General features: G+C 49.6%; 1 protein-coding gene across 5 annotated transcripts in view; it reads left to right on the forward strand.

The window, feature by feature from the left end:
- Nucleotides 1-15,232, forward strand: part of RECQL4 (RecQ like helicase 4) — a 47,835-nt gene that overhangs the window by 18,037 nt on the left and 14,566 nt on the right. For all 5 annotated transcript variants that reach the window (XM_030553965.1, XM_030553964.1, XM_030553968.1 and 2 more), the window contains 5 exons: nt 3,705-3,834; nt 9,355-9,477; nt 13,189-13,335; nt 14,643-14,735; nt 15,016-15,152. In XM_030553965.1, coding sequence (XP_030409825.1) covers nt 3,705-3,834; nt 9,355-9,477; nt 13,189-13,335; nt 14,643-14,735; nt 15,016-15,152 — 630 coding nt within the window. The remainder of the gene's footprint in view (nt 1-3,704; nt 3,835-9,354; nt 9,478-13,188; nt 13,336-14,642; nt 14,736-15,015; nt 15,153-15,232) is intronic.

Here is a 15,232-nt window from a genome sequence, read left to right on the forward strand (position 1 = left end):
CCACTCCGCTTCTGGAAGCGGCCAGTGTGGCCCTGGGGGCAGAGGGTCTCCCTCTGGGCGCTGCTCCTGCCTGTAAGCACCGTCCCCGCAGCTCCCATTGGCCAGAAGAGCTGTGGGGGCAGTGCTTGCAAAGAGGGTCAGCGTGTGGAGCCACATGCCCACTGCGTCTCCCCTGCAGGGGCTTGTTGGCCTCTTCTAGGAACGGTGTGGGGCTGGGGTAGGCAGGGAGCCTGTCTTAGCATTGCTGTGCCCACCACCGACCGGGAGCCGCCGGAAGTAAGTGCTGCCTCGTGGCATGCCATACCCCATACCCCGTCCTGCACACCAATCCTCTGCCCCAGCCCTGACCCCCCCCTGAGCCAGCACCCTGTATCCTCTCCTGCACGCCAATCCTCTGCCCCTGCCCTGACCCCCCAGAGCCAGCACCCTGTATCCCCTCCTGCACCCCAACACTGTGCCCCAGCCCTGACCCCCCCGAGCCAGCACCCTGTATTCCCTCCTGCACGCCAATCCTCTGCCCCTGCCCTGACCCCCCCGAGCCAGCACCCTGTATCCCCTCCTGCACCCCAACACTGTGCCCCATCCCTGACCCCGTCCAGAGCCAGCACCCTGTATCCCCTCCTGCATCCCAACATTGTGCCCCAGCCCTGACCCCCCCCGAGCCAGCACCCTGTATCCCCTCCTGCACCCCAACATTGTGCCCCAGCCCTGACCCCCCCAGAGCCAGCACCCTGTATCCCCTCCTGCACCCCAACACTGCCCCAGCCCTGACCCCTCCTCCCCCAGAGCCAGCACCCTGTATCCTCTCCTGCACCCCAACACTGTGCCCCAGCCCTGACCCCTCCCCCCCAGAGCCAGCACCCTGTATCCCCTCCTGCACCCCAACACTGTGCCCCAGCCCAGAGCGTCCTCTTGCCCCCAAACTCCCTCCCAGAGCTTTGCTCCCCTCATCCCCTCCTGCACTCCAACCCCTGCCCCAGGCTCAGCCCAGAGCCCCCTCCCACATTGCGAACACCTTGGCCGCAGCCCAGAGCCCGCACCCCTTCCAGAACCCCAACCCTCTGCCCCAGCCTGGTGAAAGTGAGTGAGGGTGGGGGAGAGTGAGCAACAGAGAGAAGGGGGGATGGAAGGGATGGGGCTTTGGGGAAGGGGCGGGGTAGATTCTGGGTTGCCCTTTGATTCAAAAAGTGATCTTGGGCATAAAAAGGTTGGAGACCACTGGTTTAGGACATCACTGTTTAACAACTTCTGCCTAGTCAGGGCCATGTGGGTTTGAATATGTGCTAAGAACATCACACGGGGAGTTCATAACTTTACATGTAATGTTGCTACATATAGTTCATAGTGATATTATTAACCAGTGGGTTATTAGTTTTCAAATGATACCTCACAAGATGTATTTTGTACAAAGATTATTACAGTAGCATGTAGGGTGTGAATACAGGGGTGCATTCGGTTACATATGCCACATACTATACAAGGTGTGTGGTGGTGGTGTTCGTTACTGTGGCAACTATAACACTTACTTTTCTTGCCTCGTTTTTAATTTTAACTGCAATATAAATGTAGGTTTGTGTATTTAATCGATACTGTGGGTAACATACTTTGGAGCTCTTATGTTCATGGCAAATGCACGGAGAAGTTTAGGTAAAAACACAAAATATTTTTGCTGGAAGATTGCAACATAATACTTTAATTTCCTAGAATTCTGAATTCTAACACGCATGAATCCACAAACAGCGAAACAAAGCAGGCTGCTCCCTAGGGCAGCGAGGCGCAACTCACCCCACCTTATTCTAGACTGGCTGTCTGCAGCAGACTGAATGCGCAAGATGTAGGTTGCATGCTTCCCTACAGAGTCCCCTAGCCTGCCAGCAGGACCTGGAAACCACTTGCAAACTTTGAGTGACAGCTTGTAATTTTAACACAATTCGCAGTACCCCACAGAGGCCTTTCCAAAGAGAGGTGCTACCAAAATATATAATTAGCCTTTTAGTGAAGATTTGCTGGGCTGCTTAGTGGACTGCTGTGTGCATGAGAGAGAAAGCGTGTCTAGTGAGGGAGGCGAGGGGAAGAAATACATTCTGATTTTAGCTGAAAGAAAAGCCAGTTTGTTTTTAAAGCTTGGTATATTTACACAGCACGTCTGCAAACATGTGATTCACAGGCAAAGGGACCAAGCAGTATAAAAATATCTGGGTTATCGGTTGCTTCTGAAAACGGTTTATGTGGAAGAGCTGATAGCCTTTCCCTTGGTTAACTCTTTGGATGATAATTGTCCTTGTATCACATCTGAGTAGCTTCAAGGACAGGTGAGGATGGGAACTGCTGCTCAGAGATGCTTTCTGTAAGAATTTTCTTTCCAATCTAACAAAATCAGAAAATCTCCTGCTTTTGTTAATTTCCGACCTTGGAGCCTGAGGTGGCGTGTTCCAGTTGATGGGAAAAGTCGCAGAAATGTGTAGGGAGGGTTGGTTGTATTTTGAATTGCTCTTAAAAATAAACCTCTTGTGTTTGATCCGCTGTTCCCTGCCTGGCTATCCCCTGGAGTTTGGATCTCTTTAGCTCTCTCAAACTCATAGGGTTTGAATAGAGCCCCCTGCCCTGCAGCGAAGAGAGACTGAGGGCCGAGGAAATGCTGTGAGTGCTGCCTTGGGGCTGGGAGCTATGGAGGAGGCAGGGCGTGTTCCCTCCAAACCCTACAGATCCTGGGTACCTATTGGGTAGAGATACTGGCACTGTAGAGAGGGGATGCTGCTTTCTAGGGGTGCTCTTCTCACCCTGCAGGGTCCTAAAGCTCCAGCCCAAGCCCAGAAATCTTCTCCGCAATGAAACAGCCCCACAGCCTGAGCCCTGCGAGCCCGAGTCGGTTGGCATGGGCCAGCTGCGGGGTTTTCTGTGCTGTGTAGACACCCTCAGTCTACTTTCCTTAACCTTCCCTTTGTTAAGCTATGACTTGATTGCGGTCTATAATACCTATGTGGGGAACACAGGTAATAATGGGCTCTTCAGTCTAGCAACGAAAGGTTGGAAGTTGAAGCTAGACCACTCAGACTGGAAATAAGATGTACGTTTTTAATGGTGAAGGTAATTAACCACTGGAACAATTGATCAAGCATTGTGGTAGATTCCCCATCACTGGCCATTTTTAAATCGACCTTGGATGTTTTTCTAAAAGATCCACTCTAGGAATTATTTTGGGTGCAGGTGTGATACAGGAGGTCAGACTAGATAATGGCAATGGGCCCTGCTGGCCTTGGATTCCACGAAATACAGAGCAAGAGGCAGTTCCTGCCCCAGAGAGCTTACAGTCTCTAACTTGACCGAGGAAAATGCAGATGAATTTAAGGCGTCTTCATCCCAGTGGCGAGAAGAAGGAGTCTCCTTTCCAGCACATTTGCTAAGTGAGCTACCAAAGGCCAATTTCCAGCCAAAGTCCTTTCTAGCTTCCCATCATCTGCAGTTTCAAATTAATTCAGAATTCTCCTTTGTTTTGCTTCATGGCCTAACAGTTGTGCAGTGTTGCTGTGCACTGTTACGTACCGGCTGACTGCCACCCCCAGAGGTGGTGGATTTCCCAGGAGTGATAACTGACTGGGTGTGGAGATGTAGGAGGCTCCTATGTCCCTAATCTGGCTGTTGCTGGTGGGGCTTGTTTGACTTACAAGCAAGGCCCTGTCTTAGGCATGCTGGTCCCTTTACAGGTGTGGAAGCAGAAGTGGCAGAAGAAAGGCGAATGGTTTGGAGGAGGTGGCAGATGCTTTGACAGGGGCTCAGATACCTGCTTCAGATGCGGTGGAACAGGGCACTGGGCCTCAGAGTGCAAGGGCAGAGGTAAGACTTTCTACCTCCCATGGCCAGCTGGGTCAGCCTGAAAAAGCAACAGCTCGCATAGATACCTGCACTGGTGTCAGGAACTGCTGCATAAACAAGGATGATGTGCTCGGGACAGCCATGCTTGGCGATAGTAAGGTTTTGGGAGACTGTTGTGTGGCCAAGGGTCAGCTGGATGCAGGGCAGGGCATGTTCCTGGATTTTACTTTATTGCACGAACAGGTTTGGCTATAAAGTTCCACCCACTTTACCTTTTAATGCTGGATAAATTACAGCAGCAGCATGAGAGAAATGTTAGATGTGCAGCAATGAATGAGAACACAACACAAGCGCTAATGAATACAGAGAGCCCCCAGGTGTGTAGGACAAACTGTCCTACACACCTGTCCAGAGGCAGCAGGGAACTTTGCATCAAGAGGAGTAACAATGGGAATCTCTCCTCTTCGCTCCTGCTGGTTTCAGGACCTGGCCTTTGGGGGAAACGTCTCATAGGAAGAGACTGAAAAGATTAAGATTGTTGCCTTACAGAAGAGAAGAATGGACATAAGTCTATAACCCAATGAATGGTCTAGAGAAGGAGATCGAGAGCTGCTGCTCTCCCTGTATCGCAGCACAGGCACAAGGGGAAACTCAATGACATTGGGTAGTGGGAAACAGATCAAAGGAAATATGTTAACAGAAAACATGTAACTAGATTGGGGAACTTGCTGCCACAGGATGTCATTGTGGACAAGAACCTAGCAAGCTTGAAAAAGGGACTGGTATGCCTATGGATAACCAGAGAATCCAGACTTAGAGTAGCTCATGTAAAAGAGGGGTATTGGAAGGGACATCAAACCTGCTTCAGGGTTTAAGCCAATCTCTAACTACTAGAGACCAGGATGAGAGCTAACGTAGGGGCTGATTATCCCACATCTACTGCGGGGTTCTTATACCCTCCTCTGAAGCATCTGATGCTGGTCAAAGACTCGATACCTCAGGTCTGATCAAGTCTAGCAATTCCTGTGTTCCTGTGAAAAGCGACTGGCCCTGAAAGCATTTGCCCAGGCCACCAGCTTGCAGAATGCTAGATATTGGATCTTATTAATCATTTCATGGTCTTGGTCCCATTTTGCCTTTTTTTCCCCTCCAATTCAGCTAGATGTATGTGTGCATTCGGGGCAAGGAGCTCTTGGCCCTCAGACTGTGTACGGGCTTTGGAGGCCAAGGTGGCTGAGCTGGAGGAGCTGAGTGAGACTGAGAGATACGTAGATGAGACTTTCTGGGACACAGTAGAACGGTCCCACCCCCCGTCTGACAGCCTCTGTGCTGTTGAGGAGGATGAAAGCCTCAGGGAAGGAGAACATCTAACTGGTGCAGAGGGAAACAATCCCATAGTTGGGATCTTTCTTCCAGATGATGTTGTAGTATTCTCTCACACTGAGGATACCTCTCCGGGGGAGGGAACTCCAGTTATTAGGAAGAGACAGGTATTAGTAATTGGCAATTTGATCATTAGAAACATAGATAGCTGGGTTTGCGAGGACCGGGAGAACCGCATGGTGACTTGCCTGCCTGGTGCAAAGGTTGCGGATCTCTTGAGACATCTAGACAGACTTGTGTATAGTGCTGGGGAGGATACAGTGGTCGTGGTACATGTAGGTACCAGTGACATAGGGAAGGACAGGAGAGAGGTCCTGGAGGCCAAATTTAGGCTGCTAGGTAAGAGGTTGAAGTCCAGGACCTCCATGGAAGCATTCTTCGAGATACTTCCAGTTCCACATGCAGGGCCAGTTAGACAAGCAAACAGCGAGGTCTCAATGCGTGGGTGAGACAATGGTGTAGGGAGAAGGGGTTTATATTTATTAGGCACTGGGGAAACTTCTGGGAAAGGGGGAACCTATACAGGAAGGATGGGCTCCACCTAAACCAGAATGGAACCAGACTGCTGGTGCTTAAAATTAAAATGGTCATACAGCAGTTTTTAAACTAAGGGCTGGGGAAGAGCCGACAGGTGCAGAGGAGCATGTGGTTCGGACATCCCTTAGGGGAGGCTCTATAAATAGAGATTCCCTATGTCCTAATGAGGAGAGGATGGAAGATGATAAAATACAGGGAGGATCTGAGGAGAAACAGTCAAATGAAAAAAGGTCGCATTCAGTTACATCATGTAATGGGAGACAAGTTTTTAACATGCTTATATACCAATGCTAGAAGTCTAAATAATAAGATGAACTAGATGAAGATGAATAAGATGGGTGAACTAGAGTGCCTCGTGTTAAATGAGGATATTGATATAATAAGCATCACAGGAACTTGGTGGGATGAGGATAATCAATGGGACGCAGTAATACCAGGGTACAAAATCTACTGGAAGGACAGAACAGGACGTGCTGGTGGGGGAGTGGCGTTATGAGAAAGAAAGTGTAGAATCAAATGAAGTAAAAATCTTAAATGAACCAAACTGTACCACAGAATCTCTCTATGGATAGTAATTCCATGCTTGAATAATAAGAATATAGCAGTAGAGATATATTACAGAACACCTGACCAGGATGGTGATAGTGCCTGTGAAATGCTCAGGGAGATTAGAGAGACTATTAAAATAAAAAGCTCAATAATAATGGGGGATTTCAACTCTTCCCCATACTGACTGGGTACATGTCACCTCAGGATGGGATGCAGAGATAAAGTTTCTTGACACCTTAAATGGCTGCTTCTTGGAGCAGCTGGTCCTGGAACCCACAAGGGGAGAGGCAATTCTTGATTTAGTCTTAAATGCAGCACAGGATCAGGTCCAAGAGGTGAATATAGCTGGACTGCTTGGTAATAGTGACCATAATACAATTAAATTTAACATCTCTGTGACAGGGAAAACACCACAGCGGGCCAATACTGTAGCATTTAATTTCAGAAAGAGGAAATATACAGAAATGAGGTTAGTTAAACAGAAATTAAAAAGTGAAATCCCTGCAAGCTGTGTGGAAACTTTTTAAAGACACCATAATAGAGGCTCAACTTAAATGTATCCCCCCAAATTAAAAAAACATAATAAGAGAACCAAAAAAGAGCTACTGTGGTTAAACAAGAAAGTAAAAGAAGCAGTGAGGCAAAAAGGCATCCTTTTAAAAGTGGAAGTTAAATCCTAGTGAGGAAAATAGAAAGGAGCATAAACTCTGGCAAATGCAGTGTAAAAATATAATTAGGAAAGCCAAAAAAGAATTTGAAGAACAGCTAGCCAAAGACTCCAAAAGTAACAGCAAAAAAATTTTAAGTACATCAGAAGCAGGAACCTAGCTAAACAACCAGTTAGGCCAGTGGACGATCTAGATGCTAAAGGAGCACTCAAGGACAATAAGGCCATTGTGGAGAAACTAAATGAATTATTTGCATCGGTCTTAACGGTTGAGTATGTGAGGAAGATTCCCAAACCTGAACCATTCTTTTTAGGTGACAGATCTGAGGAATTGTCCCACATTGAGATGTCATTAGAGGAGGTTTTGGAACAAATTGATAAACTAAACAGTAATAAGTCACCAGAACCAGATGGTAGTCACCCAAGAGTTCTGAAGGAACTCAAATGTGAAATTGAAGGACTACTAACTAGTCTGTAACCTATCATTTAAATCAGCTTCTGTATCAAATGACTGGAGGATAGCTAATGTGATGCCAGTTTTTTAAAAAGGGCTCCAGAGGTGACCCTGACAGTGATAGGCCGTTAACCCTGACTTCAGTACCAGGCAAACTGGTTGAAACTATAGTAAAGAACAAAATTGTCAGACACATAGATGAACATAATATGTTGGGAAAGAGTCAACATGGCTTTTGTAAAGGGAAATCATGCCTCACCAATCTACTAGAATTCTTTGAGGGGGTCAGCAAGCATGTGGACAAGGGGGATCCAGTGGATATAGTCTTCTTAGATTTTCAGAAAACCTTTGATAAGGTCCCTCACCAAAGGCTCTTAAGCAAAATAAGCAGTCATGGAATAAGAGGGAAGGTTCTCTCATGGATCAGTAACTGGTTAAAATATAGGAAACAAAGGGTAGGAATAAATGGTCAGTTTTCAGAATGGAGAGAGGTAAATAGTGGTGTACCCTAGGGGACTGTACTAGACCTAGTTCTATTTAACATATTCATAAATTATCTGGAAAAGAGGGTAAATAGTGAGGTGACAAAATTTGGAGATAGTTAAGTCCCAGGCAGATTTGCGAAAAGCTACAAAAGGATCTCTCAAAACTGGGTGACTGGGCAACAAAATGGCAGATGAAATTCAGTGTTGATAAATGCAAAGTAATGTACATTGGGAAACATAATCCTAACTATACATATGAAATGATGGAGTCTAAATTAGCTGTTATCACTCAAGAAAGAGATCGTGGAGTCACTGTCGATAATTCTCTGAAAACATCCACTCAATATGCAGCAGCAGTCAAAAAAGCAAACAGTGTTGGGAATCGTTAAGAAAGCAATAGGCAGTAAGACAGAAAATATCATTTTGACTCTATATAGATCCATGGTACACCCACATCTTGAATACAGTGTGCAGATGTGGTTGCCCCATCTCAAAAAAGATATATTGGACTTGGCAAAGGTTCAGAAAAGGGCAAAAAAAAAAAATGATTGGGGTATAGAACGGCTTCCATATGAGGAGAGATTAATAAGATTGGGACTTTTCAGCTTGGAAAAGAGACAGCTAAGGGGGGATATATGATAGTCTCTAAAATCATGAGTGGTGTGGAGAAAGTAAATAAGGAAGTGTAATTTACTTCTTCTTATAACACAAGAACTTGGGGCCACCCAATGAAATTAATAGGCAGCACGTTTAAAAGAAACGAAAGGAAGTATTTTTTCACACAACGCACAGTCAACCTATGGAACTCCTTGCCAGAGGATGTTTTGAAGGGCAAGACTGTAACAGGGTTCAAAAAAGAACTAGATAAATTCATGGAGGGTAGGTCCTTCAATGGCTATTAGCCAGGGTGGGCAGGGATGGTGTCCCTAGCCTCTGTTTGCCAGAAGCTGGAAATGGGTGACAGGATGGTTCACTTGATGATTCCCTGTTCTGTTCATTCCCTCTGGGGCACCTGGTATTGGCCACTGTCAGAAGACAGGATACTGCGCTAGATGGACCTTTGGTCTGACCCAGTGTGACTGTTCTTATGATGTCCCACAACCTGATCAGCCATAAACAGCTTAAAACTTGCTTTGGTCCTGTAGTCTAGGCATTAGAATTGAATATAGCAGGACCTGGACCTTGGGCCAGGTCCCAAGTGACAAACGCAATGACCAGCGATGACCTAAGCCTCCATGAGGACGTGTATCAGTTTCATTCCTTTAAAGCATTGGTGTGAAGCGTGTTGCATGTAGCGATCAGGCCACTGAGTGTTGCTTTGCAATAGGTGTGCAGTTGGCTCTAAGTGCTGCTCAGGGCTGGCAAATGTACATGCTGGGACAGAGGGGTCCTGGCGTTCAGCACCCCCTCCCTCCCATGACTGCCCCCCCACGCCCAGTAGGAGTGAGACTCTTTCTGCCTTGCAGAGCTAGGTCCAGCTGTTGGCCCACAGCCAGAGGAAAACAGCGAAGCTATTGAAGAGGAGATGCCATTGCCCACTCTGGAAGAAGTGGCCCAGATGACTAACACGGCTTACAGCAAGATCTCAGGTGAGACTCTAACAGCGCGGAAGTTAATTGTTCCTTGGTTTGCCTCCTGGGCAGGGCGGGAGGGCTGGCTTTGCTTAATGCTGGAGGCAGTCTGCCTTGCTCTGCAGTGGCTCCTAGAGGCTGGTCGTGGAGTAGCAATGCTATCAGTGACTAGCCGGAAGGTTAAGTACTTGTATCCAGTTTTGTAGCTGCAGCTGTAGAAGGAAAGCTGAGATAGGAGCTTAGAAGGGTGCACGTTAAAGGGAACATAGTCCTGGATGAGTGCAAATGTGACCTTTCGTGGAAATAACAGCTGTCTGGACGATCACCTGCTGGTAACCTTTGTGGTCTCTCTCTTTTAATTGAACTAGACTGCAAAGTATTTTGGAAGAGCAAACAAACATGGCTGCAGCCTACAAAAACAAAGGGTTTTTCTCTCTCTCTCTTTCAAGTCCTACACTGGGCCTTCTGCTATGTGCTTGTGAGGAAGCGGATGCCTGGATCTGCTCCCTTCTCAGTGCAATTAAATTTTGAATACCCTAGGGTGAGCCATCAGCCAAAATCCTCAGTGGGGGTCCTGCCAGGGCTTGGCTGTCGGAGAGCAGGAATCATGTGCATATTGTAACGCTAGCTCATCAGAATCCGGTACACGGGTTTGTAGAGCTCTTCGCGCAGCAGGGCTCTGATCAGCGCCTGTGGCCCCTGGCACATAGCAATACACCAATCAATACGAAATGAGCTAGAGGGGAGAGACGAGGCAGAAGAAGGAGACGGGAGGCGAGGCAGAAGAAGGTTGATGCGTGTGCGCCTCTTCTATCTGCAGTGGGCCTCAGCAGCTGACAACATCCCTCGAAGCCAACTCCTGGTCTGTTACCGTCATTCCTTCTCTTTACCCCACTGTGTGGCCAGCTTCGCACATTGATCTATCTCCGTACCGCAGCTAGTACTAGGGTCAGCAGCCTGGGGAAGCTGCAGCCACTTCTGCCCAGAGTGGGATGCCATTTGTATCTTCCCCCAAGACCCATTTGATTTGTAAAGTGTTAATTACTCCATCCTGCCCACCACCATAGCCCCGTTCAACTCACTCTTGTTTGGCTTCCAAAGAGCAAACCCTCCACGAACGTCCAGGCTGACTTGTCTTGTAGATGAAAGAAAGCAAGGAAGAGTAACGGCAGAGTCTCCAGGAGAGCGCTCTGTGTGCGTCTCCTTTGAACTTTCTTGCAGCAGCTCTGAGAACAAAAGTCCCCTTCTCTGCATGCCGCCCCCCTCTTAGAAAAGTGCATCACACAGACAACAAAAGCATCCCCGTTTCCCTCTACACAAAAGCTGCAGTGTTTTGTACTGGAGCTGATGTGCTCTGTGCGATGGAGTTTCAGCATGTGATGATGCCCCTGTGGCTTTAGAATTTGATGCTTAAGTCTAAGCATAACTCCTAGCCACAATACAGACTAGGTTATTGTTATCTGAGTGGCTGGCAGACCGGAAGGGGGAGTCTCATTAGTTCTGAATGCAAGAGAGCTCGCTGTAAGAGTTCTTTACAACAGAGCACTAAAGAGGATTGTCTCTGTCCATCCAGGTGCTTATAACTCCCACCACTAGTGGCCTCCCACACAGTGGAAAAGAAGAAGTCGTCTCTTCCATGTTTTCCATCCCAGCCTGTAGTGGAAAGAGCTTGATTGCGTTCTAGGTTTGCTTTGTCTTTGGTGGTATATGTTTGCACGTGTGGCTATGCTGTATGTGTGTCAAGACATTGTTACGGGAAAGCTACACTGACGCAGTGAGTCGTTCCCTGAGTCCTGCGTGTGGTGAGGCCCTGGTCTCCTATCTCCGAGGAAGCCAGTTGCAGTCTAGGCCCAGCTCACAGGAAAGTTCTGCCTCCTGCACTCCTGAGACTCTCCAGTGGCTGGTAGTTCCATTGTCCCAGTGGGTGGAGCTGTTGGTGGAGGCTACAGTTGCTGAGGGAGAGGCATCTCTTGGATGGCATAGGCCAATCTCTTGGGTTCTGTGGGGAGCCAGTGCAGAGCGTAATGCCAGGCAGATGTGTTCATGGCGACCTGTGCAGCCACAGAGAGACTGTTGCTTTCTGCACCCATCTGAGCCTTCTCATGCTTTGTGGCTTTATTCCCAAACTTGAGGTGCAATCATCAAGCCAGGCCATGAATAGCTGGATGGCCAGCTCTAGGCTGAGAGAAGGGGGCACAGACTTCTGTCTGGCTGCAGATGGGTGCAGATGTCTCCAGGGCTGTCATAGAATCATAGAATATCAGGGTTGGAAGGGACCTCAGGAGGTCATCTAGTCCAATCCCCTGCTCAAAGCAGGACTAATCACCAACTAAATCACCCCAGCCAGGGCTTTGTCAAGCCTGACCTTAGTAACCTCTGAGGAAGGCGATTCTACCACCTCCCTAGATAACCCATTCCAGTGCTTCACCACCCTCCTAGGGAAATAATGTTTCCTAATATCTAACCTAGACTTCCCCCACTACAACTTGAGACCATTGCTCCTTGTTCTGTCATCTGGTACCACTGAGAACAATCTAGATCCATCCTCTTTGGAACCCCCTTTCAGGTAAAGTTGAAAGCAGCTATCAAATCCCCCCTCACTCTTCTCTTCTGCAGACTAAACAGTCCCAGTTCCCTCAGCATCTCCTCATAAGTCATGTGCTCCAGCCCCCTAATCATTTTTGAGTATTCAACAGCGTGGAGGAGACCTAAATGACCCCAAGGTTGACTCAGTCTGAAGGCAAATACCCTCAACAGGGAGGGATGCCATGGAGGAAAATCTCAGCAGCTCTGTCCTGCTTCCTACAAGTCCCTTCAGTCTTGGTTGGGTGCAGGGTCAGCAGAGCTGGGGGGTGTTTGTGTCCTGCTGGCCCTTAGCCCTGACTGTCTCCCTGGCTCTCTACAGGTGTTGAATAACATGGGTGTGAGGATGACCCTTGTGGGACTCCAGGGGTGAGGGCTTTGGAGTGGATACCCATAACGACCCTCTGGGGTTGGTTGGAGAGGAGGGGCCTTAGCCAAGTTGGGGGGTTCTAGTCACCCCTGCAGCCTTTTGGAGGCCAGACAGGTGTATCTGGTGATCAGTGGCATCAAACACAGCAGCAGGGCCTAGCATGGTGAGCGGGGATGGACATGGCTCATCTGTAGCCAGGAGGAGGTTGCTTACCAGAAGCAGGTGCTCTGTCTATTCTTGCCCTGGGCTGAGGCCTGACCAGGGGGGTGGTGACGACAAATGTTTAGGATCTCTGGATCAGAGACACTGCATAAAGTGCCCTGCAAACGCTGCGTGTCGGAGAGACGCACGGGGAAATCCTTGCATCTGCCTCCAGGGTGGAAGATAACAGCTGTGTACCAGCACACAGCCACACCACCCAGCAGGCTAGGACAGGAAGTGAAGGAGAATCCTGCATCTAGTTAAAACCACGGACGGAATTGAGGGAGGTAGAAAATAATTCCCATGGCTTGTATTTGACCAGGATGCTGGGGTTAATATCCCAGCTCATGGAGAGTCATTAATGACCAGAAGGAGTCAGAACCTCTGGGCTGTAGCTAGGGTGGGTGCACGTGGCTCTGGCAGCACACAGCCACCTCGTCCGTCACTTCGTCTGTACTGACCGAGGGGAAAGTGCCACGTGTGGATCGCCAGCACCTTGGATTTCCTCTCAGCCAAGTGCTGTATAAACCTGGCCTGGGTCTCATTGGCTTGTGCCTGTTCCTTTTCATCCCCAGCTGAGAGCAGAAGCAGCCAAGCGGGGCCCGAGAGGGCTGGTGAGGAGGAGTTCGACCTGCACATGCAGAGGCCTGTGTATGAGCCACCCGCTCCACCCCCACCGATGGAGCCTCTCTACGGGCTGGGGCAGGATGGGAAGGTGAGAGGTAAGAGTCATGAAAGGCAGCTGTGCTACGGAACGGGCTTATAGTGAGTATGTGCTGGACTCGTGTTGGAAGCACTGGGCCTCTCTCCTGCAGCTGAGCAGACAAACCTGCATGGCTTTGCCACAGGTACAAGCCCAGTGGTGTGGAATCTGCATTCTGCACTGAGCAGGGTGCTCTCCCAGGGCCCCTGGTGCTGCAGGTCTCTCAGAAGGGCACTGCCGCGTCGGAGGGGAATGTGGTGCACATGACAATGAGGGGCCTTCGCATTCTGCTCATGCCCCTTGTCATGGAGTCCCCGGGCGATGCTCTGGAACTGCTCCCCACCAAGCCAGTAAGGACTTTGCGGAGCCTCCTCTCCCTTGGAGCAGACTTTTTCAGGGCAAGAAGCTCACACGTCTTCACCTCCTGGGTCTCTCCTTGGAGCATTCAGCATCCTCTGCCCCTCCGTGCACTTCCCACAGTGAGCCTGCCCCAGGGGGATCCAGGGGAAGCCACAGGGTCCCGCACCCCCACTTTGCAGTTAGATGTGACTCAGTCAGCCAGTAAAACAGATTTATTCGATGACAGGAACATGGTCTAAAACAGAGCTTGTAGGAACCGTGAACTAGACGCCTCAGCCGGGTCCATTGTGGGGGGCAGTGAGCCAGACCCCTATGTCTGCACTTCACTCCTCGTCCCCAGCCAGCTCCAGACTGACAACCTCCTCCAGCCCCTCCTCCTCTACTCAGTTCCTTTCCTGGGCCAGGAGGTCACCTGATCTTTGTCTCCAACACCTTCAGTTGGCACCTTTGCAGAGGAGGGGCCCAGGCCATCAGTTACTAGGAGACAGAGTGTCCGGCATTTAGGTGCACTGGCCCCTTTGCTCTGCAGCAATCACACACCCTTATCCACCACCTAGATAGATACTTAACTGCATAGGGCACACTGAGGCACCAACACAGTATTCAGAGAAAACATTAAGACATTCCCAGTTCGCCACACCCCTGCTCCCCTGCGGGAGAACAGCTTTGGCCAGGAATAAAATCGGACTCATCATCCCATTTTAAGCAAGAGACCAGACATCGTTCCCAGAGCTAGAAATAGAACCCAGGAGTCCTGACTCCCATTTCTCCTTACTGTAACCACTAGGCTACCTGTCTTCCCAGAGCTCAGCTAGAACCCAGGAGACTTGCATCCCCCACTCTATCTGCTAGCAGCTCCTTACCTGTGTGCACCATTGGCCTAGTCCTCTCTTGGGCTTCGCAACTGGCAGGGCCTTGCACTCCACTGTGGGTTCCTGACTGCATGTGTGTCTCTGTGCTGTGCAGAGACCCCAGAGGAGGTGTTTCAAGCTCTGGCTGAGCTGGGATACAGCGCCTTCCGCCAGGGCCAGGAGGTGGCTGTCATGAGGATTCTCTCAGGTAACCTGACTATCTTACCCTGGAGTAGATCCCTTCTGCCTGTCCCACACACTCAGGAATAGTCATTCATGGCCCTCGAGGGCTGGGGCCAGTGACATTTGCCTAATGAGGGTTTAGCCCGAGAACACTTTCCCCCAGACCGCCCATGCTGAAATGAGGCCAGGGCTGGGGGAAAAGACACCAGTGCCCCCCACATCTCTCTGCCCCCTTTCCACGCTGACTCCTCCGGTGGATTCCAGAGGTGGTGGCCCTGACTCTGCTGCTGCCGTTTCTGAGCCAGGTCTGTCCACGCTGGTCGTCCTGTCGACGGGGATGGGGAAGTCTCTGTGCTATCAGCTCCCTGCATACTTGTATGCAAAGCGGTCCAAGTGCATCACCCTGGTGATCTCCCCGCTCGTGTCGCTGATGGATGACCAGGTAAATGGGAGGTGGCTTTGATCGCAGCCTGGTTGCACCGGGGCTCCTTTCCTGGCCTTTCTCCCTCAAACCCCCCCCCC

This window comes from Gopherus evgoodei, chromosome 2 (assembly GCF_007399415.2).
Source record: "Gopherus evgoodei ecotype Sinaloan lineage chromosome 2, rGopEvg1_v1.p, whole genome shotgun sequence".
NCBI classification, from domain to species: Eukaryota; Metazoa; Chordata; order Testudines; family Testudinidae; genus Gopherus; species Gopherus evgoodei.